The sequence below is a fragment of the Lynx rufus genome, unplaced genomic scaffold (assembly GCF_022079265.1).
Source record: "Lynx rufus isolate CCGP_SWC_20201006 ecotype Redwood Valley unplaced genomic scaffold, mLynRuf1.p SCAF_35, whole genome shotgun sequence".
NCBI lineage: Eukaryota > Metazoa > Chordata > Mammalia > Carnivora > Felidae > Lynx > Lynx rufus.
This window is the reverse complement of record NW_025814851.1, coordinates 3,360,620-3,387,355: the sequence shown is the minus strand read 5'-3', so window position 1 is coordinate 3,387,355 and position 26,736 is coordinate 3,360,620. Positions and strand designations below refer to the sequence as shown.

Sequence of the window (26,736 nt, the reverse complement as noted above, 5' to 3'; positions counted from 1 at the left end):
AGCCTTGCATTCTGCAATCTCCTGAACAGCATTTTGTAACAAGAAATTAAGAGGTAAAGTTATAGAACAAATCGACACCATGTGCCTCCTGATATAATACACTGAGAACAAAACATCATTCCAGTGATGTTCCTTGACAAAAGCACATAAGCTGAATGTAATCATGAGGAAACACCACACAAACTGAACTTGAAGGACATTCTATAAAATAACCATGTTACCATCTTCAAAACTAATTTTTTTTTCTACACAAAGAAAATCTAAGAAACGACTGCAGATTAAAGGAAACTAAAATAAGCCAGGCAGAGAAAGACAGATATCATGTCTGAGAACAAACTAAGGGTAGATGGGGCGTGGGGGAGAAGGGAAAATGAGTGATGGGCAGGGAGGAGGGCACTTGTTGGGATGAGCACTGGGTGTTGTATGGAAACCAATTTGACAAATTATATTTTAAAAATAAAATAAATTAAAATACATACTTCAAAAAGTTTAAAAAAACAAACATGACAGCTCAATGCAACATGATTATGAATTGGACCCTGGACCAGATTCTTTATGATTTTTTAATAAATGGCATTTACTGGCATAATTGGTGAAAAATGAGTATGGTCTTAGGAAACACAGACTGAAGTACATAGGATTCATAAGGCAACTTACCATCAAATGGTTCAGAAAAAATATATTTATGTATTTGTTATGATGCATATGTATATAAATATGTAAACAGAACTATAAATATAAGCAATCATGTTTCTGGGTTTTTTTTTTAGTAATTATTTATTTTTAGAGAGAGAGAGTGTTAAGCAGGGGAGAGGCAGAGAGAGGGGGGCAGTGGATCCGACTTGGGCTTTTTGCTGACAGCAGAGAGCCTGATGTGGGGCTCGAACTCACAAACTTTGTGATCATGACCTGAGCTGAAGTCAAACACTCAACCAACTGAGCCACCCAGGTGCCCCATTTCTTGATACTTACTCAAAGGAGGTGAAAAATTATGTCCACACAAAAATCTTCACATAGGTATTTATAGCCGCTTTATTCATAATTGCCAAATCTTAGATGCAACCAAGGTGTCATTCAGTAGGTGAATGGATAAACTGGTACATTCAAACAATGGAATGTTATTCTAAAAAGAAATGAGCTACCAAGCCCTGAAAAGACATGGAGGAACCTTATGTGCATATTACTAATGGAAAGAAACCAACTTGAAAGGCTATATACTGTATGATTCCAACTGCTAACATTCTGAAAAAGTAAAACTATGAAACAGTAAAAAGATCAGTGGTTGCCAGAGGTTTAGAGGGAGGGATGAATAGGCAGAATAAAGAGGCCTTTCAAGGCAGTGTAAATACTCTGTATGATACCATAATGAGAGTACATACCATTATTCATTTTTCCAAGCCCACAGAATGTTCAATGCCAAGATTGAACAATAATGTAACTATGGACTTTGGGTGATTATTGTATGCCAATGTAGTTTCATTAATTGTGACAACTATACCATTCTTGTAGGGAATGTTGATAATAGGGAAGTCTATGTACTATGGGGCAGTAGATATATGAGAAATCTCTCTGTGTTTTTCTCAATTTTGCTGTGAACTTAAAACTACTCTTAAAATAATCTGTAAAAAACATCAGCAAACTTAGCACCATCAATAATGAATGTGACAAACTGGTATTTTGTGCCTCCTGATGTGATGCAAACACACAGCATCACCTATGTAGTCTTCTTGCTAAAAGTGCTTAATCATGGGGAAACACATGGCACAATGCAGGACAATTGCCTGGACTCATCAGAAATGTCCATATTTTGAAAATTTTAAAAATTTTGTGGCACATATGCAGGACAATTGCCTGGACTCATCAGAAATGTCAATATTTGGGAAATTTAAAAAATTTTAATTTTCTAATCCTCATTAAGAAAGGATGAGGAAGTGCTATTCTAGATTTAAAAAGATTAAAAGGGCATGACAACTAAATACAGTATAGGATCCTTGACTGGATCCTGTATCAAAAAAAAATAAAAAGCTTTAAAGGGTATTGTTAGGGTAATTGGGAAATTTGGGGACAATATGTTTGATAACAGAATTATATCAGTGTTAAGTTTCTCTGAGTGTAATAAAAGCAATGCCCTTGTTCTTAAGACATACTGAAGTGTTTAGGGCTTAAGTGCCATAATATCTGCAAGTTGCTTCCAAATGTTTCAGCAAATATATATAAATTTATATATAAAATATATATTAATACACAAGGACATAAAGCAAATCTCAACAAATACTAAATAAACAGTATCATATAAACCATGTTCTGCCCTTCCCAGTCTCTCCCTCTCTTAAAATAAACATTGAAAAAAGATTATATGTAGCAAAATAAACAATGGATAGATCTACCTGAAGGATGTCTTTTGACTTTTCTGAAGAGTTGAAATTTTACAATAAAAAAAAACTGGTGAAGAAAATGTCTGTACTAAGTACAATTAAATGAAAAGAATAACATGTTATTTTTCTTGTTTCTTGAGATAGGCCTGGATTGCGATGTATTTTCCTTTCAGGACTGCCTTCGCTGCATCCCAAAGCATTTGGACTGTTGTATTTTCATTTTCATTTCTTTGCATATATTTTTTAATTTCTTCTCTAATTGCCTGGTTGACCCACTCATTCATTAGTAGGGTGTTCTTTAACCTCCATGCTTTTGGAGGTTTTCCAGACTTTTTCCTGTGGTTGATTTCAAGCTTCATCGCATTGTGGTCTGAAAGTATGCATGGTATAATTTCAATTCTTGTATACTTATGAAGAGCTGTTTTGTGACCCAGTATGTGATCTATCTTGGAGAAGGCTCCATGTGCACTCGAAAAGAAAGTGTATTCTGTTGCTTTGGGATGCAGAGTTCTAAATAGATCTGTCAAGTCCATCTGATCCAATGTATCATTCAGGGCCCTTGTTTCTTTACTGACTGTGTGTCTAGATGATCTATCCATTTCTGTAAGTGGAGTGTTAAAGTCCCCTGCGATTACCACCTTCTTATCAATAAGGTTGCTTAAGTTTCTGGTTAATTGTTTTATATATTTGGGGGCTCCTGTATTCGGCGCATAGACATTTATCACTGTTAGCTCTTCCTGATGGATAGACCCTGTAATTATTATATAATGCCCTTCTTCATCTCTTGTTACAGCTTTAATTTAAAGTCTAGTTTGTCTGATATAAGTATGGCTGCTCCAGCTTTCTTTTGGCTTCCAGTAGCATGATAAATAGTTCTCCACCCCCTCACTCTCAATCTAAAGGTGTCCTCAGATCTAAAATGAGTCTCTTGTAGACAGCAAACAGATGGGTCTTGTTTTTTTATCCATTCTGATACCCGATGTCTTTTGGTTGGCGCATTTAATCCATTTACATTCAGTGTTATTATAGAAAGATATGGGTTTAGAGTCATTGTGATGTCTGTATGATTTATGCTTGCAGTGATGTCTCTGGTACTTTGTCTCACAGGATCCCCCTTAGGATCTCCTGTAGGGCTGGTTTAGTGGTGACAAATTCCTTCAATTTTTGTTTGTTTGGGAAGACCTTTATCTCTCCTTCTATTCTAAATGACAGACTTGCTGGATAAAGGATTCTCGGCTGCATATTTTTTTCTGTTCAGCACATTAAAGATCTCGTGCCAATTCTTTCTGGCCTGCCAAGTTTCAAAAGAGAGATCAGTCAAGAGTCTTATAGGTCTCCCTTTATATGTGAGGGCACGTTTATCCCTTGCTGCTTTCAGAATTTTCTCTTTATCCTTGTATTTTGCCAGTTTCACTATGATATGTCGTGCAGAAGATCGATTCAAGTTACGTCTGAAGGGAGTTCTCTGTGCCTCTTGGATTTCAATGCCTTTTTCCTTCCCCAGTTCAGGGAAGTTCTCAGCTATTATTTCTTCAAGTACCCCTTCAGCACCTTTCCTTCTCTCTTCCTCCTCTGGGATACCAATTATGCGTATATTATTTCTTTTTAGTGTATCACTTAGTTCTCTAATTTTCCCCTCATACTCCTGGATTTTTTTATCTCTCTTTTTCTCAGCTTCCTCTTTTTCCATAACTTTATCTTCTAGTTCACCTATTCTCTCCTCTGCCTCTTCAATCCGAGCCGTCGTCATTTCCATTTTGTTTTGCATTTCGTTTAAAGCGTTTTTCAGCTCCTCGTGACTGTTCCTTAGTCCCTTGATCTCTGTAGCAAGAGATTCTCTGCTGTCCTCTACACTGTTTTCAAGCCCAGCGATTACTTTTATGACTATTATTCTAAATTCACTTTCTGTTATATTATTTAAATCCTTTTTGATCAGTTCATTAGCTGTTGTTATTTCCTGGAGATTCTTCTGAGGGGAATTCTTCCGTTTGGTCGTTTTGGATAGTCCCTGGAGTGGTGAGGACCTGCAGGGCACTTCCCCTGTGCTGTGGTGTATAACTGGAGTTGGTGGGCGGAGCCGCAGTCAGACTGATGTCTGCCCCCAGCCCACCGCTGGGGCCACAGTGAGACTGGTGTGTGCCTTCTCTTCCCCTCTCCTAGGGGCGGGATTCACTGTGGGGTGGCGGGGCCCGTCTGGGCTACTTGCACACTGCCAGTCTTGTGGTGCTGGGGATCTGGCATATTAGCTGGGGTGGGTAGGCAAGGTGCACGGGAGCAGGAGGGGCAGGCTTAGCTCGCTTCTCTTTAGGTGATCCACTTCAGGAGGGGCCCTGTGGCAGCCAGAGGGAGTCAGACCCGCTGCCGGAGGGGTGGCTCCGCAGAAGCACAGAGTTGGGTTTTTGCGTGGAGCAAGCAAGTTCCCTGGCAGGAACTGGTTCCCTTTGGGATTTTGGCTGGGGGATGGGCGAGGGAGATGGCGCTGGCGAGCGCCCTTGTTCCCCGCCAAACTGAGCTCTGTCATCCCGGGGCTCAGCAACTCTCCCTCCCTTTGTCCCTCAGCCTTCCAGCTTTCTGAGCAGAGCTGTTAACCTATGACCTCCCAGATGCTAAGTCGCGCTTGCTGTGGGAACACACTCTGTCGGGCCCCTCCGCTTTTGCAAGCCAGACTCTGGGGCTCTGCTTGGCCGGCAGGCTGCCCCTCTACCCCAGCTCCCTCCCGCCAGTCCGTGCAGCAAGCACCGCCTCTCCGCCCTTCCTACCCTCTTCCATGGGCCTCTCGTCTGCGCTTGGCTCCAGAAACTCCGTTCTGCTAGTCTTTTAGTGGTTTTCTGGGTTAGTTAGGCAGGTGTAGGTGGAATCTAAGTCATCAGCAGGACGCGCAGTGAGCCCAGCGTCCTCCTACGCTGCCATCTTCCCCAAGAGTAACATGTTAAACAACAACAAAAAAAAACACGTACCGATGTTTTGGTTCCTAAATACCATCTCCCTCTCAATGAGACAGGGAATAAAAGACAAGCCTAAAAGTAAGGAAGTAAGAAAATGCTGATGTCAAAGTATGTATCAGAATGATGGGAGCACATCAAATGGACAGAGGAGCCAGCTTGAATGGGCTGTCATTGGTTAAGTCTGGGATAATTTGAACATTAAAATAAATAATGGTAGCAATAAGATATTCATGAAATAAAGTAAAAATGAAGGTGTCCAAAAGAAGGTCAATAAGTAAACAAACAGAGAATAAAACTCTTCCTTAAAATAGAATACAAATTTATAAACATAGTAAAAATGATGTAGTTTAAAAAATTCCCATCTTGGGCCGCCTGGGTGGCGCAGTCGGTTAAGCGTCCGACTTCAGCCAGGTCACGATCTCGCGGTCCGTGGGTTTGAGCCCCGCATCAGGCTCTGGGCTGATGGCTCAGAGCCTGGAGCCTGTTTCCGATTGTGTGTCTCCCTCTCTCTCTGCCCCTCCCCCGTTCATGCTCTGTCTCTCTCTGTCCCAAAATAAATAAAAAACGTTGAAAAAAAAAATTAAAAATTCCCATCTTGCAGCCATCATACTAATTCAGTCAAGAATTATCAATGGATATTAAAGCCAGTGGACTTTAGTTTGATGAGGAACAAAATGTTTACACAGTTTCAAAGTATTCCCAGCAAAATTATTAACTACAAACAGGAAAATCCTGGGGCACCTGTGTGGTTCAGTTGTTTGAGCATCCGAATCTTGATTTCCACTCAGGTCATGATCCCTGGATCGTGGGATTGAGCTCCGCTTAAGATCCTCTCTCTTTCTCCTTTTGCCTCTCTCCCCCACTCATGTGCTCATGTTCTCTCTCTCAAAAATTTTTTTAAAAAAGAGGAAAATGGTAACTTTAGAGTGGATTTATCTAGCAAACATCATTTTGACCAAGTAATCAAGATTAACATCACTTTTAAGGGGTCAAATCAGCATCATGTGCCACTGATCTGATGCCCTGAGAATAATACAACATTACTTCTCTGGTATTCCTGCCAAAATGCATAATCCAAATATAATAGTGAAGAAAAGGCACACAAACTTAAACAGAAGGACAATATACAAACTAGTTGTCCTATATTTTTAAAAATTGTCAATAGTTATGAAAGGAAAAAAAAAAGGACTGAACTGTTCCAGATTAAAGAAAACTGAAGAGACACAACAACTAAATGCAATGCGTCATCTTGGATTGAAACTTCAACCAAGAAATGAAAATAAATATAAGAAACAATATTGGGACAATTGGTCAAATTTGAATATGGCCTAGATAATATGGGAACACCATTTTAAACTATACTACAAAGCTATAGTAATCAAAATAGTATTTTTCTGGCATAAAAACAGACACATAGACCAACAGAACAGAATGGAGAGCCCAGAAATAAGCCCCCACTTATATGGTCAATACATATATTTGACAAGGGAGCCAAGAGTACTCAATGGAGAAAAGATAGTCTGTTCAATAAATGATGCTGGGAAAACTGGGTATTAATATAAAAAAATGAAACTGAAACCCTATCTTACTTATACCACTCACAGAAATTAATTCAAAACTGACTAAAGACTTGAAGGTAAGACCTGAAACCATAAAACCCTTGGGAAAAAAAACAGGGAAAAAGCTCTTTGACATTGGAATTTGCAATGATTTTATGGATTTGACACTCAAAGCACAAGCAACAAAAACAAGAAGTAAACAAGTTGTGACTACATCAAACTAAAAAGCTTCTGCACAGCAAATAAAAAGGCAAACTATGGAATGGGGAAAAAACATCTGCAAACCATGTATTCGATAAGGAATTAATATCCAAAATATGTAAGAAACTTATACAGCTCAATAGAAGAAAAATAAATAATCCAACTTACTAAGATGCAAATGACCTGAATTGAATTTTTTCCCAACAAAATATGCAAATGGCTAATAGGCACATTAAAAGGTGTTCAACATCACTAATCATCAGGATATGCAAATCAAAACCATAGTTTGAAAAACAAAATGAACAAAAAAACCCCCAAAACCACAGCAATATATCTCCCACACTTGTTAGAATGGGTATTATAAAAAAGACAAGAGATAACAAATGCTGGTGAAGATGTGGAGAAAAGGGAACCCTCGTACATTGTTGATGGGAATGTACACTGGTACATCTATTATGTAAAATAGCATGGAGGTTCTTCAAAAAATTAAAATTGGGACTACTAGATGATCCAGAAATTCCACTTCAAGTATATATCTAAAGGAAATAAAATCACTAATCTTGAAGAAACATCTGCACCCCTATGTTCACTGCATCATTATTTATAACTAAGACATGGCAACAACCTAAGTCTCCACTGACAGATGAACAGGTAAAGGAAATGAAATGAAATTTCATTTCCAACACATTTCATTTCCAACACATTTCATTTCCAACACATTGGATAAAACTTGAGGGCATTATACTAACTGAAATAAGTCAAAGAAAAACACTGAGTGATCTCATTTATACATAGAATCTAAACAAACAAACAAACTCATAAATACAGAGTAGATTGGTAGTTTCCAGAGGTGGGAGGGTGGGAAAAATGGATGACAGTGGTCAAAGGGTATAGATTCTCAGTTATAACATGAATAATAGCTCTGGGTATCTAATATACAGCATGATGTACATTATACTATAGTTAATAGTATAGTTATATATACTTATGCAATTGTATAGTATAGTTATTGTAGTTAATACTACAATATTGTAGTTAATACTATATTTAGTATTGTAGTTAATACTATATTGTGTTAATACAATATACAAATACAAAATACAATTAATACAAAATACAATATAATATTGTAGTTAATACTATAGTCTAGTGACTAAAATTAACAAAATTGTATATTTAAAAGTCGTGGAGAATAGATATTAAAAGTTTTCATCATACACTCACAAAATGGTTACTGTGTGAGATGACTGTGTGAAATCTTATTGTGGCAATTATTTTGTAATATATAGATACAGCAAATCATATTATACACCTGAAACCTACCACAACATTGTATGTCAAACATATTTCAATAAAGCAAGACAAAAAAGAACTATAATACAGCTTGCATTGTCCACTTGAAATATGTGTTCTCCCAAATTCATCCCTTTTCCATTGTTTATAAGTGGATAATCTTGACAATAAAGGTATATGAAACACATAAAAATTAGAACATTGTCAATTTCTATTTTGACACATGTAGTGAGGTTATGTAAGGTTATGTATAACCTTATGTAAGGTTATCTTTCTGAAGAAATATGCACTGACGTATTTACAGGTACTGAAGTATTTACCAGTCAAGAAGCATGATATCTACAAGTTATTCTTAAATAGTTCAGAGGAAGAGGAAGAGGGAGAAAGGCAGAAAAGGAGAGGTAGGGGAGAGGAGAAGGGGGGGAGGAAAAAAGGAAGGGAGAAGGAGAAGAGGTATGAGAGGGAGAAATAGAGAATGAAAAAGCAAGTATGGGAAAATGTTAATTGGTGAATCTGGGTTAAGGGTATATGGGAGTTCTTTGTAATATTCTCAAAATTTTTTAAAGTGTAAAATGAGATCAAAATGAAAAGTTTTAAAAAACAAAAATATAGTAGGTTAAGCGTCTGACATCAGCTCAGATTTGAGCCCTTCATCGGGCTCCATGCTGACAGCTCAGAACCTGGAGCCTGCTTTGGAATCCTTGTCTCCCTCTCTCTCTGCCCTCCCCCGCTCACACTCTGTCTCTTTCTCTCAAAAATAAACAAACATTAAAACAAATTTTTTAAAACATAAATATATGTATCAGGAATAACTCCATCATTGAATAGCATGCACATGCATTTCTATGTATGTAATGAAAGAAAAAGTTTTATATGGCCAAATGTGTTGAAATGAAAAGCTGGTATATTTTGCTTTTTCTTATAAGAAAGACAAAAAAAAACTTTAAAGAAGAAAATCAGATGAAGTTAACTGTAATTGGACTAATGATTTCACAATATGATTTTTAAAAAATAGACTCATGTTTGTAAATTAAACAACTCATGAGTCAAAAAAGAAATAAGGGAAATTATAATTGAATGATAGTAAAATACATATATAAATCTGTGAAATTATGAAGTTGTACAGAGTGGAAGATTTATAATCATAAATTCTTATTTTAGAAAAGAAGATTGAAAATTACTGGGTAAAGGTCCAAATAAATAAATTAGAAAATGAGCAAGTAAAAAAGGTAATAATAAAGATAAAAGCAAAAATTATTAAAGTAGGAAACAAAGTATTCAATGGTGAGGCCTGATGAAACCAAAAGCAGGAAACAGATTAGAAAACTAATTATTGTAATTTGTCACATGGTCACACTGTCATATTAATGGAGAAAAAACTCCATATTCATTCAGAATTAAAGCTCTCAGCATACTAAGAATAGAAACAAACTGCCTTATCCTGAAGAAGCAAATCTACTAAAAATGGTGAAACATTTATAGAATTCCCCTGTAAATTCAAAAGCAAGGTAAGAAAATCTCCTATCGCTATTTCTCATTGTACTGAAAGTCCTAACCAGCACAGTAAGACAAGCTAAAAAACAAATATTGAAAGAAAGAAACTGCCATTATTCACAACATAGCTGATAGACAATCCAAGAGAATCTATAAATTATCAGAACAAAACTCAGAGAATCTGTAGCATATAAAATCACTATGTAAAAATATCAATCATGTTCCCATTTACCAGCAAAAATCAGAAAATCTGGTTTTAAAAATACATTTCAGGGATGCCTGGGTGGCTCAGTCAGTTAAGCATCCGACCTCAGCTCAGATCTGATCTCACCAGTCCTGAGTTCAAGCTCCACAACGGGCTCTGTGCTGACAGCTCAGAGCCTGAAGCCTGCTTCAGATTCTGTGTCTCCTGCTCTCTTTGACCCTGCCCCCACTTGTACTCTGTGTCTCTCTCTCTCAAAAATAAACATTAAAAAAAATTTAAATACATTTCACACTAACAACAAAAACTATAAGGTAAATTAGGAGTGAATTTAACAAAGCAGCTTATAAATTACATTATTATTATATGGTATGTATGGTTTTATAAAATGTAGAAAATAGTTTCAATTTTACCATTTTGTGCTAGCTTTGTTTTTTGTTTGGCTATTTATTTTTACAACTTTTATTCCTCTTCCTCCCTTAATAAGTTTTTGGTAAAGAAAGTACCTTAAAAAACACAATTACCTGGTGTAGGACATCAGAAAAATCAGGGCAGCATTGTCAATAGTCTTCATCATCTTCACAGGGTGAACCATTTTATGAATGCACCAAGGAAATGGAGTCATTCTGCAATCCCTCAGAGACTAAAAGATAGTAAAATAAGGTAAAATTATTTCCTCTGTTTTTGGACGTTTCTTTCCCCTGGCCTCCTCAAGTCCTTATGTTCCACCGTGCTCCCATTTCTATTATATATTCCTGTAAAACAATTATATAGATCATATTAGAAGGGGTCTATTGCAAATTAAGAGTGTGGATTCTAGAAGCCCCTTAGAACAGTGTCTGGCACATAAAAAATGTTCAGTAAATATATGCTATATTACAATTTTCAATGATGTGAATCACTACATGAAATTATGTAGCTCTTGCAGTTTTTGCCCTGCACAACATCCTTGGTTTTCTACATGAGCACTGCTATCCCTATGCCCTAACCTCTACCAGCACTACCCTTTTGTACACTGAGGTAAAAATGATGGAAATCAGAGTGTAAAGGAATGACTGGATGATGCTTTCAAGCAAAAAAGCTCATTCTTTTTCTATGCACTGTCACCAAGTCCCAAGTCCAGAGCCTCCTTGGTTGCCACTGTTATCCTAGCATTTATTGACTTATTTATTCAAGTATCTGTTTCACTCCAACTATGTACCAGGCACTATGCCTTGCTCATCCATTCCCTACAGCTCCCAGCACAATGCCTTGTCCATTGCAAGAGTTCCATAAGGGTTTACTGTATGAATGAAAAAAGGATGCCCTGCTTCCTTTCGATTACAAGGACCTATGAGCCTTGGGTCAGATTTGGTTTTATTTTTTGCATTCCATAAAGTCTTCTAAATAGAAGGCTGTTTCTCTGATGGTAAAAACTGGATTCCTAAAATATATCACTTGATTGAAAATCTTCAATGGTTACCACTGCTTTTAGATTAAACTGCATACTCCTTAGCGTAACATTCAAGGCCTTGCAACACTCTATTGCACTTCCAAGTCCTTCTTTCTCAAAGATTCAGAATTACACCCAAGCTTTTCCCATAAGCCCACTTTGGGACTTTTGTCCTGAAAACACCAGGCCTGAAAAGCATTCTCTCCCCTTCCACATGCCAGATGTCACTCACCCTTTAAAGAACCACCCAAATTTCCCCTTTCCTTTTTGATGGGTCATGATTATTACCAAGCAGAATGACTTTGTCCATCCTGGGTGATCCCTGCATACCTTGAACAAGCAAACATTATGGCCCTTGGGTTTAACTTACCATACTGTTTTTTTGTTTGTTTGTTTTTAACTTATTAAATTTTCCTGCTACATACAGAGAAACCCACTCCTGAAGACACTTCAAAATACCCTCCGTTAGCACAGGAATTGAGCCTGTTAGCATAGGAATGAGGCCTTCCATATGTTGTTACTGATCTTGAACCAAGGATTTTCTTTTCAATGGAAAAGTTTCAAATATACACAAAAGTAGTAGAACAGTATAATGAATTTCCATGTATACATCACCCAGTTATCATCAACTCATGAACATTTTGTTTGTAACTCCCACTTCCGCCCCACTGAATTACTTTTAAACATATCAAGAGATTTAAATCTATTTCTTAAAAAAATATAACAATTATCACAGCTAAAATATCAAAAATAATTTACTTAATGTCATTCAATATCCATAATTTTGCCCAAGCATATTTTGTGAAAGAGCTACTCAATGCCAGTATGGTTTTTGTTTGTTTACTGTGTTTTTCGATTATCAAATCATGGGAATAGAGAAAAGGGGAAGGAGATCTGGGAAAGTGCGTAATTAAGTTGCAAAGAGCCTGGATGTCCCAGATGAGAAGGAAAGAATCTGACCTGGTTTGGGTGGGAGAAGTACATTCTACTACTTCTCCGGAGGAGGAGGGTGCGATTTCAGGCCGGGTGATGCAGGAGAAGGTGCAGAGGGAAGAGTGGTACTACCTCCGTTGGGGGTTCCCTCTGGATAATCCCACCGTGGAGCTAGGAGGCAGCGCTTTTTTGGAGGCCTGGTTTCCCGCGTGTTTCCAGGTGGGAGCGTGGATCTCCCGGAGAAACAAGGTTGGTCACCCATAAGGATTCTTAGGACAGGGCGTCAGCTCTCTGTGGTGGGCCCCGCGAGGCTGAGACCTGAGATGGCGGCGGGTCCCCTCCAGGCACAGAGCTTCCTCCGGGTTTCGCGCTTACCGTATTTCCTGTATCCTGAAACGCATATCCCTTCTCCGCCTCCGCCCTCCCCTCCTTACTCCACCCTATTTTAACGTTCTATAAGGGTGGGTCTTAAAAAGACATGTATATTTAACATATAATGTTTTACCACCGTCCGTCCCCCTAAATGTAACTAAATCTATGTTCTGTGTTACACAATCTATGCAATTTTAAGATTAGAAGAAATCCAGGTTTATTTCTAATTGGTAAACTCTGCATAGATTGTGGAAAGGCGCGGAGGGGTAGAGTGGGGGGTAAGGGGCGCAGGTGGCGGGAGGGGGAGAACAAAGACATTATTGAAAAGCTAAGGGCTTTACTACCGAGTTGCAGCTATGTAACACAGAGCCATTAAACTAACTAGGACAATTTGAAAAGCAATTGAAAACATGGTAGTTGACTAAAGTGCAAAATAGCACACTAGCATTAAACATAGTAATTGAATGTGGAAAATAAATTCGCCGTATGTCTTAGAATGTAGGGTTACATTTTTCTTCATATTTTAACAAATTAGAAATCTCTGAAGGCTTACTTTTTAAAATGTCTAATGATTTTTAATGTTTCAACATCTATAAAATCTCAGTTAATAAATCTAAATCTCGATGGAATGCCATACTTTAATTGGCAAAGTTTTTGTTTTCTTAGAGTTATGGAAAATAATAATTCATCTTACTACTGGTGTATTATATTCAATGATATATGGTAATAAGATATATGATATATGGTAAGAAATGGGTGTGATATGGCTTAGAAGAAAAGGCTACTGGAACTTCTTAGACCTTCAGCATTCACATCCATTCCCCTTTGGCTATGTACAAAATAGACCACGGTTTTACAGCACTGTCCTCAGTGTTTTTTAATGGAAAGAGTTCAATCCTTAATGTCAAAATAGAACTGACTTTTAAAATACTCTGTTACTTACAAGCCCTGTGATATTTAAGTAGCCGATTAAACATTTAGAGCTATGGTTTCCAGGAAATAGTAATTTCTTCCTTGTAGAACTATTGCCATAATTAGGGATCATGCATTTAAAGTACTTATTAACCATGATTGCCTCTCATTTCCACCATCACTACCTTCCTCTAAGTACCAGTGCAGCCCTTTACACAAACTAGATACTCAGTAAATGTTTAGGAAATAAGTGACCCTGTGGTTTTCTACCAGATGCCACTAATAAAAATATTGTAGCAGTGGGTTAGTGAAAACATGTGAAGGGAAATTAAGAGAAACAATGCTCTAGATTTAGAAAAGTAGTTGGGACTAGACTTAACAGATGTGGGAGTCACTAACATAGACCTGGTAGTTGATGTCATGGGAATAGATGGTATCCTCAAGAGAAAATATAGAGGAAAAAGGAAGTGAGCTAAAGACAGAATACTGTGTAATTATAGACAGAAGAAGAATAAACTGCTGCAAAGCCTGAGAAACAGTGGCTAAAGTCAGAGGAAAGGATTCTAATTTAGGGTTACTCACTCTTGGCACTATTGACATTTGAGGCCAGATCACTCTTTGTGGTGGGGGACTGCCCTGTGCATTGTAGGATGTTTAGCAGTATATCAACATACATCAGTAGCACCTCCATACCACTCCCAACTGTGAAAAACAAAAATGTTTCCAGACGCTCCCAAATGTCCCTCAGAAGGCAAAATCATCCCCTCTTAGAACCATTGGTTTATCCCAACCCTCCAAACTTGCTCCTTCCCTAGTCTTCTTTATTTCAGTGAATGTTATCCCTTCTACCCATTTGAATAAGTCAAACCTTACTGTTATTTTTTTGTACTGCAGAATATTTTATTATCTGCAAGATGAAAGACTTTAAGAGTAAAAGTTGAAATTAAGTTGTTTTATAGCTATAGTTTTAGTAAATTAAGATAAACATTGCCCATTTTAGTAAAATGACAGGAATTAAAAATTATATCAAATCCAGGTGTGTTTGATTTATGGTAAACATTTGACTTGTGAAAACAGTTCCAACTTAAGCTGCTGCCATCAACCTGGACTATTTATACCTCAACTGGATTTATTTATTTTTATTTTTAATTGTGGTAAAAAATCACAAAGTTTATCATTTTTATCATTTTTAAATGTATAGTTTAGTTGTGTTAAGTATATTCACAGTGTTGTACAACCAATCTCCAGAATTTTTTTATACTCATTAAACAGTGCCTTCCCGTTTTCCCCTTTCCCCAGTCCTTGGTAACCACCATTGTACTCCCAACTGGATTTTTGTTTGTTTTTGTTATGCTAAAATGGAAAACCAAAGCCTTTTACAGCTAGGTTTCAAAATGACCTTTACCCATCATTTTTTCCAAGTTAAGCTTTTGTTTTGTTTTGTTTTGTTTGTAACACAGATGAAATAGGTGAATGTGAATCATAAAACCAGAAGAGGGCACTGTTAGGCTAAAGGGCTATCAAACCAGAGTTCAGAAGTGTTATAGATCTGAATTTGTTTCATAATTTTAAGTGCTCAAAAGACAACAACAGAGGAGAAATGACAGTCTCTTCTATAAATGGTGCTCAGAAAACAGGGCAGACAGCCACGTGAAAAAGAATGAAATTGGATCACTGTTTTCCAGCATACACAAAAATTCACTCAAAATGGATTAAAGATTTGAATGTAAGACCATAAGCCATAATAATCCTAGAAGAAAATATAGACAGTAAGCCCCTTGACATCACTCTTGGCAATATTTTTTTAAATCTGGCTCCAAAGACAATGGCAGCAAAAGCAAAAATAAGCAAATGGGACTACATCAAACTAAGAAGCTTCTGCATAGTAAAGGAAACTGTCAACAAAATAAAAAAGGCAATATATTTAATGGAAGAAAATATTTATAAACTGTATACCTGGTAAGGGGCCAATATCCAAAATATATACAGAACACATACAATTCAATAACAAAAAAAATCTGATTAAAAATGGACATAAGATGGGAATAGATTTTTTTTCCCAAAGAAGACATGCAGAAGGTCAATAGGCTCGTGAAAAGATTGTCAATAGCAGTCATTACCAGGGAAATGCAAATCAAAACCACAATGAGATGTCCCCTCACACTTGTTAGAATGGCTGTGATCAAAAAGATCATAGTGTTGGTGAGAATGTGGAGAAAAGAGAACCCTTGTGCACTGTTGGTGGGAATGTAAATTGGTGCAATCACTATGGAAAACAGTATGGAGGTTCCTGAAAAAATTGAAAATAGAACTATCATATGATCCAGCAATTCCACTTATGGGTATTTATGCAAAGGAAATAAAAATAATAACTCAAAAAGATATATGCACCCCATGTTCATTGCAACATTATTCACATAATAGCCAAGGTATAGAAACAACCTAAGTGTCCAAAACAATGGATAAGTGGATAAAGAAGATGTGGTACATTCACACACACACACACACACACACACACACAGGCATATGACTCAACCATGAAAAAACATGAAATATTGCTATTTGTGACAATACAGATGGACCTAGAGGGTATTATGCTAACTGAAGTAAGACAGAGAAAGACAAATACCATATTATTTCATTTACATGTGGAGTAAACAAAAAAATGAACAAAGCAAAGCAAAACAAAACTCACAGATACAGAGAATAGATTGGTGGTTGCCTAAAGGCAGGGATTTGGGCAGTGAGTAAAATGAGTGAAGAGGATCAAGAGGTACAAATGTTTAATTATAAAATAAATAGGTCATGGGGATGTGATATACAGCATAGTGAATATAGTGAATAATATTGTATTGCAAATTTGAAATATGCTAAGAAAGTAAATCATAAAGTTTCCTATTATAAGAAAAAAACTTGGAATTTTATATGGTGACACACAGTAACTAGACTTACTGTGGTGATCATTTTTCAATGCATACAAATGTTGAAATATTGTGTTGTACAGCTGAAAATAATAGAATGTTGTATATCTAGTATACTTCGGTCAAAAAATAACAATAGAGAACAAAACTGAACCACCTCTGCATGATAGCGGTCTGTTTTCATTTAGGGTTTTTTAAATTGGAGAGTTGGTTGATTAATAGTGATTTCTTTTGGAAATTGACTTTCAGATCAAGGCCAAGAAATTTCCCCTTACATGTACAAATATAAAGGACTTCTCTAAGCTTCACTTTTTGCAGATGACATGATATTATACATGGAAAACCCGATAGACTCCACCCAAAGTCTACTAGAACTGATACACGAATTCAGCAAAGTCGCAGGATACAAAATCAATGTACAGAAATCAGTTGCATTCGTATACGCTAATAATGAAGCAACAGAAAGACAAATAAAGAAACTGATCCCATTCACAATTGCACCAAGAAGCATAAAATACCTAGGAATAAACCTAACCAAAGGTGTAAAAGATCTGCATGCTGAAAACTATAGAAAGCTTATGAAGGAAATTGAAGAAGATACAAAGAAATGGAAAAATATTCTGTGCTCATGGATTGGAACAATAAATATTGTTAAATGTCAATACTACCCAAAGCTATCTGCACATTCAGTGCAATCCCAATCAAAATTGCACCAGCATTCTTCTCGAAGCTAGAACAAGCAATCCTAAAATTTGTATGGAACTACAAAATACCCTGAATAACCAAAGTAATGATGAAGAAGAGAACCAAAGAGGGAGGCATCGCAATCCCAGACTTTAGCCTCAACTACAAAGTTGTAATAATCAAGACAGCATAGTATTGGCACAAAAACAGATACATAGATGAATGGAATAGAATAGAGACTACAGAATTGGACCCACAAAAGTATGGCCAACTAATCTTTGACAAAGCAGGAAAGAATATCCAATGGAAAAAAAGACAGTCTCTTTAACAAATGGTGGTGGGAGAACTGGACAGCAACATGCAGAAGAATGAAACTAGACCACTTTCTTACACCATTCACAAAGATAAACGCAAAATGAATGAAGGGCCTGAATGTGAGATAGGAAACGATCAAAACCCTAAAGGAGAAAGCAAGAAAAAACCTCTCTGACCTCAGCCACAGCAATTTCTTACTTGACACATCTCCAAAGGCAAGGGAACTAAAAGCAAAAATGAACTATTGGGACCTCATGAAGATAAAAAGCTTCTGCACTGCAAAGGAAACAATCAACAAATCTAAAAGGCCACCAATGGAATGTGATAAGATATTTGCAAATGACATATCAGACAAAGGGCTAGTATCCAAAATCTATAAAGAACTCACCAAACTCCACACCTGAAAAGCAAATAATCCATTGACGAAATGGGCAGAAAACATGAATAGACACTTCTCTAAAGAAGACATCCAGATGGCCAACAGGCACATGAAAAGATGCTCACCATCGCTCCTCATCAGGGAACTACAAATCAAAACCACACTGAGAGGGGTGCCTGGATGGCTCAGTCGGTTAAGCGTCCAACTTCAGCTCAGGTCATGATCTCATGGTCCCTGAGTTGGAGCCCTGCTTCGGGCTCTGTGCTGACAGCTCAGAGCCTGGAGCCTGCTTCAGATTCTGTGTCTCCCTCTCTGTCTGCCCCTTCCCTGCTCATGCTCTGTCTCTCAAAAATGAAATAAAAACATTAAAAAAAGACACACTGAGATATCACCTCACGCCAGTCAGAGTGGCTAAAATGAACAAATCAAGAGAGTATAGATGCTGGAGAGGATGTGGAGAGACGGGAACCCTCTTGCACTGTTGGTGGGAATGCAAACTGGTGCAGCCACTCTGGAAAACAGTGTGGAGGTTCCTCAAAAAATTAAAAATAGATCTACCCTATGACCCAGCCATAACACTGCTAGGAATTTACCCAAGGGATACAGGCGTGCTGATGCATAGGGGCACGTGTACCCTGATGTTTATAGCAGCACTTTCAACAATAGCCAAATTATGGAAAGAGCCTAAATGTCCATCAACTGATGAATGGATAAAGAAATTGTGGTTTATATACACAATGGAATACTACGTGGCAATGAGAAAGAATGAAATATGGCCTTTTGTAGCAACGTGGATGGAACTGGAGAGTGTTATGCTAAGTGAAATAAGCCATACAGAGAAAGACAGATACCATATGTTTTCACTCTTATATGGATCCTGAGAAACTTAACAGAAGACCATGGGGAGGGCAAGGAAAAAAAATTTACAGAGGGAGGGAGCCAAACCATAAAAGACTCTTAAAAACTGAGAATAAACTGAGGGTTGATGGGGGAGGGAGGGGTAAGCGGGTGATGGGCATTGAGGAGGACACCTGTTGGGATGAGCACTGGGTGTTGTATGGAAACCAATTTGACAATAAATTTCATATAAATAAAAAAATAAAGTATCATGTTAAATTAAAAAAATATATATAAAGGACTTCTCTGTTAATTGTTTTTCAGTACCAATGTAAGGACAAGAGCCATGGAGTTTTTCTAGCATTTTCATAAATTGAGAAATAAGAATGATTTGGAGAGAGACTTACAAGTATAATTTATTTTGTTTTATTTTAGGGGTTTTGGAGGGCTTAATTTTTTCTGTTTTTATTTACTTTTTTTAGTTAACATACAGTGCAATATTGGTTTTAGGAGTAGAACTCAGTTATTCATCACTTACATTCAACACTCAGTGCTCATCACAAATGCCTTCCTTAATATCCATCACCCATCTAACCCATCTCCCATCCACCTTGTTCCATCAGCACTCAGTTTGTTCTCCATCATTAAGAGTCCTTGTGGTTTGTTTCCCTCTCTTCTCTTTTTTCCCCCTTCCCATTGTTCATCTGTTTTGTTTCTTAAATTCCACATATGAGTGAAATCATACGATATTTGTCTTTCTCTGGTTGACTTATTTTGCTTAGCATAATACATTTTAGATCTATCCATGTCGTTGTATAGGGCAAGGTTTTATTTTCTTGATGGTTGAGTAATATTAAATCATATATATATATACTGCATCTTCTTTATCCATTCATCAGTGGGTGGACATTTGAGCTGTGTCCATAGTTTGGCTATGTTAATAATACTGCCATAAACACTGAGGTGTTTTGAATTTGTATTTTTGTATCCTTTGGGTAAATACCTAAATAGTGCAATTTCTGGATCATAGAGTAGTTCTATTTTTAGTTTTTTTTCTTTCTATTTAAACATTAGTTAGCATACAGTGCAATTTTGGTTTCAGGAGAATTCACTAATTCATCACTTAACATACAACACACAGTGTTAATGACAACAAGTGTGCTCTTTAATAGCCATCACCCATATAGACCATCTTCCACTGTCCTCCTTTCATCAATCCTGTTTGTTCTCTATCATTAAGAGTCTCTTATGGCTTTTTTCCTTCTCTTCTCTTTTTCTGCTCCTTCCTATAGGTTCATCTGTTTTGTTTCTTATGGTTGACATATGAGTGAAATCCTTTGCTATCTTTCTCTGATTGATTTATTTCATTTAGCTTAATACATTCTAGCTCCATCCATGTCATTGCAAATGGCAAGATTTCATTCTTTTTGATGGCCAAGTAATATTCCATTATACATATATATATTCCATTATACATATATAATATTCCATTATATATAATATATATAATATTCCATTATATATAATCATATATATATATAAACACCACATGTTCTTTATCCATTTCTCAATCCATGTACATTTGGGTTCTCTCCATAGTTTGGGTATTTTTGATAATGCTGCTGTACATGCTATACACACTCAGGTGCATGTACCCCTTCAAATCTGTATTTTTGTATCCTTTGGATAAAGGCCTAATAGTGCATTTGCTGGATTTTGGAGTAATTCTATTTTCAGTTTTCTAAGGAACCTACATTCTGTTCTCCAAATTGGCTGCACCAGTTTGCATTCCCACAGGTAGTGAAAAAGAGTTCTCCTTTCTCTGCATCCTCAGCAGCACCTGTTGGTTCTTGTGTTGTTAGTTTCAGCCATTCTGACAGGTGTGAGGTGGTATCTTGTTGTGGTTTTGATTTACATTTCCCTGATGATGAGTGGTGTTGAGCATCTTTTCATGTGTCTGTTAGCTATCTGGATGTCTTCTTTGAAAAATGTCTATTCATGTCTTCTGCCCATTTCTTAACTGGGTTGTTTGCTTTTTGGTGTTTAATTGGATAAGTTCTTTCTAGATTTTGGATACTAACCCTTTATCAGATATATCATTTGCAAGTGTCTTTTCCCCATTTTGTAGACTGCTTTCTAATTTTGTTGATTGTTTCTTTCACTGTGCAGAAGCTTTTTATCTTGATGAAGTTCCCAATACTTCATGTTTGCTTTTGTTTTCCTTCCTGCCAGAGATGTGTCTAGTAAGAAATTGCTCCATCCAAAGTCAAAGAGGTTGCTTCCTGTGTCTTCCTCCAGGATTTTAATGGTTTCGTGTCTCACATTTAGGTCTTTCATCCATTTTGAATTTATTTTTCTGTATGGTGTAAGAAAGTGATCCAGGTTCTTTCTTCTGCATGTCACCAGTTTTCTGAACACCATTTATTGAAGAGACTGTCTTTTTTCCATTGGCTATTCTTTGCTGCTTTGTCAAGCATTAGTTGACCATATAGTTGTGGGTCCATTTCTGGGTTTTCTATTCTGCTCCATTGATCTATGTGTCTGTTTTGTGCCAGTGTCATACTGTTTTCTTGACTACAGCTTTGTAATATGGCTTGAAATCCGAAATCATGATGCATACAGTTTTGCTTATGGCTTTCAGCATTGCTTTGGCTTTTTGGGGTATTTTGTGGTTCCATACAAGTTTTAGGATTGTTTGTTCTAGCTCTGAGAAAAAGGCTGGTGGTATTTTGATAGGAATTGCATTAAACGTGTAGATTGCTTTGGGTAGTATAGGCATTTTAACAATGTTTGTTCTTCCAGTCCATGAGCATGGAACGTTTTTCCATTTATTTGTGTTCTCTTGTTATAAGTATTCTATAGTTTTCAGAGTACAGATCTTTACCTCTTTAGTTAGATTTATTCCTAAATATCTTATTGGTTTTAGTACAATTACAAATTAAATCCATTCCTTGATTTATTTTTCTATTGCTTGGTTATTGGTATATAGAAATTCAACAGATTTTTGCCTATTGATTATATAATGTGCAACTTTCCTGAATTCATGTATTAGTTCTGGCAACTTTTTGGTGGTGTCTTTTGGTTTTTCTACATAGAGTATCATATCATCTACAGCTAGTGAAAGTTTGAATTCTCCCTTGCTGATTTGTATGCATCTTAATCTTTTTGTTGTCTGATTGCTGAGGCTAAGACTTTCAATACTATGTTAAATAATAATGGTGAGAGTGGACATCCTTGTCTTGTTCTTGACTGTAGGTGAAAGACTCAGTTTTCCCCATTGAGGATGATATTAGCTATGGAACTTTCAGATATGGCCTTTATGATATTGAGGTATTTTCCATCTATGCCTACTTTTTTGAGTGTTTTTTTTTAAATCAAGAATGGATATGGAATTTATGAAACCAAACGAACTTATGGAAATAGAAGTAAAAATAAAATAACATAAAAAAAAGAGAAGGAGGCAAACCATAAGATACTCTTAAATATAGAGAACTAAATGAGAGTTGGTGGAGAGTCAGTGCATGGAGGGATGGGCTAAGTGGGTGAACAGCATTAAAGATGATAGTTGTTGGAATCAACACTGGGTGTTATATGTAAGTGATGAATCACTAAATTCTATTCCTGGAACAAATACTACACTACATGGTAACTAACTTGTATTCAAATTAAAAAACAAAACAAACAAACAAAAAAACTCGGGGCGCCTGGGTGGCTCAGTCGGTTGAGCATCCAAGTTTGGCTCGGGTCATGATATCGTGGTCTGTGAGTTCAAGCCCTTCGTCGGGCTCTGTGCTGACAGCTCAGAGCCTAGAGCCTGCTTCAGATTCTGTGTCTCCCTCTCTCTGCCCCTCCCCTGCTCATGCTCTGTCTCTCTCTCTCTGTCAAAAATAAGCATTAAAAAAACCCTAAAATGGATGCTATATTTTGTCAAATGCTTTTTCTGTAACTATTGACAGGATCATACGGTCATTATCATTTCTTTTATTAATGTGTTGTATCACATTGATTGTTTTGTGCATATTAAACTAGCCCTGAAGCCCAGGAATAAATCCCACTTGATCATGCTGAATGTTTTTTTAATGTACGTTTGAATATGATTTGGTATTAACATGCTGAGAATTTTTACATCCATGTTCATCAGGAATACTGATGGGGTCTTTGGTTTTGGAATCAACATAATGCTGGCTTCATAGGATAAGTTTGGAAGTTTAATTTCCGTTTCTATTTTTTAGAGCAGTTTGAGAATAGGTATTAACTCTTCTTTAAATGTCTGGTAAAATTCTCCTGGAAAGCCATCTGGTCCAGGACTCTTGTTTGTTGGGAGATTTTTGATTACTGAATCCGTTACTTTGCTGGTTATGGATGTGTTCAAATTTTCTATTTCTTCCTGTTTCAGTTTTGGTAGTTTGAGTTTCTAGGAATTTCTCCATTTTTTCTAGATCGCCCATTTTATTGGTATATAATTTTTCATAGTATTCTCTTATAATTGTTTATATTTCTGTGGTGTTGTTTGTGATCTCTCCTCTTTATTTGTGATTTTATCTATTTGGGTTATGTCTTTTTTCTTTTTGATAAGTCTGACTAGGGGTTTATCAATTTTCTTTATTCTTTCAAAGAACCAGCTGTTAGTTTCAATGATCTGTTCTACTGGGTTTTTTTCCCCCCCTATATTGTTTATTTCTGCTCTACTCTATGATTTCCCTTCTTCTGCTGGCTTTAGGCTTTATTTGCTGTTCATTCTCTAGCTTCTGTAGTTGTAAGGTTAGGTTGTATATTTCAGTCTTTTGTTGCTTCTTGAGATAGGCCTGAATTGTAATATGCTTTCCTCTTAGAACTGCCTTTACTGCATCGCAAAGGTTTTAGACTGTCGTGATTTGATTTTAATTTGCTTCCATGTATTTTTTCTTTCTTCTTTAATTTCCTGGTTAACCTATTCATTCTTTGGTGGGATGTTCTTTTACCTCCATGTATTTGTGGGTTTTTTTTTTAATTTATTCCTGTGGCTGACTTCAAGATTCATAGCATTGTGGTATGGATATGTGCATGGTATAATCTCGATATTTTTGTACTGGTTGAGGGCTGATTTGTGCCCCAGTATGCGATCTAATCTGGAGAATGTCCCATGTTCACTCGAAAAACATGTGTATTCTGCTGCTTTCAGGTGAAATGTTCTGAATGTATCTGTTAACTCCATTCAGTCCAGTACGTCATTCAAAGCCATTCATTGTTTCCTTGTTGATTTTCTGCTTAGGTAATCTGTCCATTGCTGTAAATTGGTGTGTTAAATCCCCTACTATTATGATATTATAATCAATGAGGCTTTTATGTTTGTTATTAATGGATTTATATATTTGGGTGCTCTCAATTGGGGGGAATAAACATTTACAATTTTTAGATCTTAATGGGTGGACCCCTTAATTATTTTATATTGCCCTCTTAATCTCTTGAGACAGTCTTTGTTAAACCAAATCTGGTTTGTCTGAAATAAGTATGGCTACTCAGGCTTTCTTTTGACATTCATTGGCATGATAGATGGTTCTCCATCCCCTCACTTTCAATCTGCAGGTGTCTTTAAGCCTAAAATGAGTCTCTTGTAGGCCACATATAGATGGATCTTGTTTGTTTTTTTTTTATTATCCATTCTGATACCATATGTCTTTTGATTGGATCATTTAGTCCATTTAAATTCGGAGTGATTATTGAAAGATGAATTTAGTGCCATTGTGTTACCTGTAGAGGTTTTTGTTTCTGGGAATGCTCTCTGGTCCTTTCTAGTCTTTGTTGCTTTTAGTCTTTTTTTTTCTTCCTCCTCTTAAGAGTCCTCCTTAAAATTTCTTACGGGGCTGGTTTAGTGGTCACAAACTCCTTTAGTTTTTGTTTTCTGGGAAACTCTTTATCTCTGCTTCTATTCTGAATGACAGCCTTACTAGATAATGCATTCTTGACTGCATTTTTTTTCCCATTCAGCATGCTGAATAATTTCCTGCCTCTACTTTCTGGCCTACCAAGTTTCTGCAAATACATCTGCTGGAAACTAATCTGTCTTCACTTGTAAGTTAAGGAGGTTTCCTGCCTCCCCCCCCACCTTGATGCTTTCAGGATTCTTTTCTTCTCTGTGTTATTTTTCTGTGTATTTTTTAATATGAAATTTATTGTCAAATTGGTTTCTATACAACACCCAGTGCTCATCCCAACAGGTGCCCTCCTCAGTGCCCATCACCCACTTTCCCCTCCCACCCCCCCATCAACCCTCAGTTTATTCTCAGTTTTTAAGAGTCTCTTATGGTTTGCCTCCTTCCCTCTCTGTAACTTTTCCCCCCATCCCCTCCCCCATGGTCTTCTGTTAAGTTTCTCAGGAGCCACATAAGAGTGAAAACATATGGTATCTGTCTTTCTCTGTATGACTTATTTCACCTTAGCATAACACTCTCCTGTTCCATCCACGTTGCTACAAAAGTCTGTGTATTTTTTTTTTTAATTTGGCTATGATATCCCTTGGTAATGGTTGGCTTTTGTTGGATTTAATGGAAGCTCTCTGTGCTCCTTCGATTTTGATGTCTGTGTCCTTCCCCAGATTGGGGAAGTTTGCAGCTAAAATTTATTCAAATAAAACTTTTGCCCCCTTTTTTTGCTGTTAATCTACTGGGACAGTTGGTACATATCAATATATCACTGAATTCCATAATATGCCTTTGCAAGCCATGATTTTTGTTTTCCACTTCTTTTCAGCTTCATTATTTTCCATAATCTTGTCTTCTATATCGCTAATTACTCCTATGCCTCGTCCATCCTCACTGTCATGGCATCCATATTTTGCATATGTGTTCTTTTTTTATTTCACAAAGATGATCATATAGTTACAGTTTTTGTACTTAGTTGTTTTTTTTTTTAACTGAATCATATAGCTTGGTGATTTTTCCATATAATATGTTCTTCTCATTGTTAATTTTTTTTAATGACTGCACACAATCCCATTATATGGACTTTGCATATTTTATTTAGCTAATTTTCTATGGATGAATGTTTGTGGACACTTTGGTTGTTCTCAGTTTTTTTATTGACAATTAATACATATACCATAAATTCACCTTTTTTAGCATGCAATTTGGCATGTTTAAGTATTTTCACACAATTGTGCATGTATCACCACTATTCAATTTCAGAACATTTTCATTACTCCAAAAAGAAACCCACATACCCATTAGTAGTCATTCCCAATCCTTTGCTACCCCAGCCCCTGGAAATGACTAATTTATTTTCTATCTCAATGGATTTGTCTATTCTGGAATTTCATATAAATGGAATCATAGAATATACGGTCTTTACGCATCAGGATTCTTTCACATATGTTTCAGATTCATGATGTACCATATATCCGTGCTTCATTTTTAATATTTAAAAAATTATTGTGATAAAATACACATAATGTAAAGTTTTTTATTTAAAAATCTTAATCATCTTTATCATTTTAAAGTGTAAATCTCGGAGTGTTAGGTATTATGCAACCGATCTCCACAAGTCTTCATCTTGCCAAACTGAGAACTATAACATTTAAGCAACAACTCCCCATTCACCACTGCTCCCATCCCCTGGCAACCACCATTCTACTTCCTGTTTGCATGTGTTTGACTACTCTACTACTTCATATATATATATATATATATATATATATATATATAATTATACAATATTATTCTTTTTGTGAATTACTTTATTCTTGTTGTAGCATGTGTCAGAATTTTCTTCCCTTTAAAAACTGAATATGTGTCAGAATTTCCTTCCTTTGAAAAGCTGAATAATATTCTATTATATGTATATACTACAATTTTTTCATCCATTCACCTGTTATTGGACATTAGAGTTCCTTCCACGTTTTGGCTAT

At 36.5% G+C, this 26,736-nt stretch overlaps 1 protein-coding gene across 2 annotated transcripts in view; it reads right to left on the bottom strand.

The window, feature by feature from the left end:
* NBDY (negative regulator of P-body association) overlaps window positions 1–12,798 on the bottom strand; it is a 93,028-nt gene extending 80,230 nt beyond the window's left edge. For both annotated transcript variants that reach the window (XM_047093631.1, XM_047093632.1), the window contains exons 1-2: window positions 12,462–12,798; window positions 10,594–10,712 (exon numbers count right to left, since the gene is read on the bottom strand). In XM_047093631.1, the coding sequence (XP_046949587.1) occupies window positions 12,490–12,696 (207 nt within the window). In that variant the 5' untranslated portion in view covers window positions 12,697–12,798 and the 3' untranslated portion in view covers window positions 10,594–10,712; window positions 12,462–12,489. The remainder of the gene's footprint in view (window positions 1–10,593; window positions 10,713–12,461) is intronic.
* Between the last annotated feature and the right edge of the window lie 13,938 nt (window positions 12,799–26,736).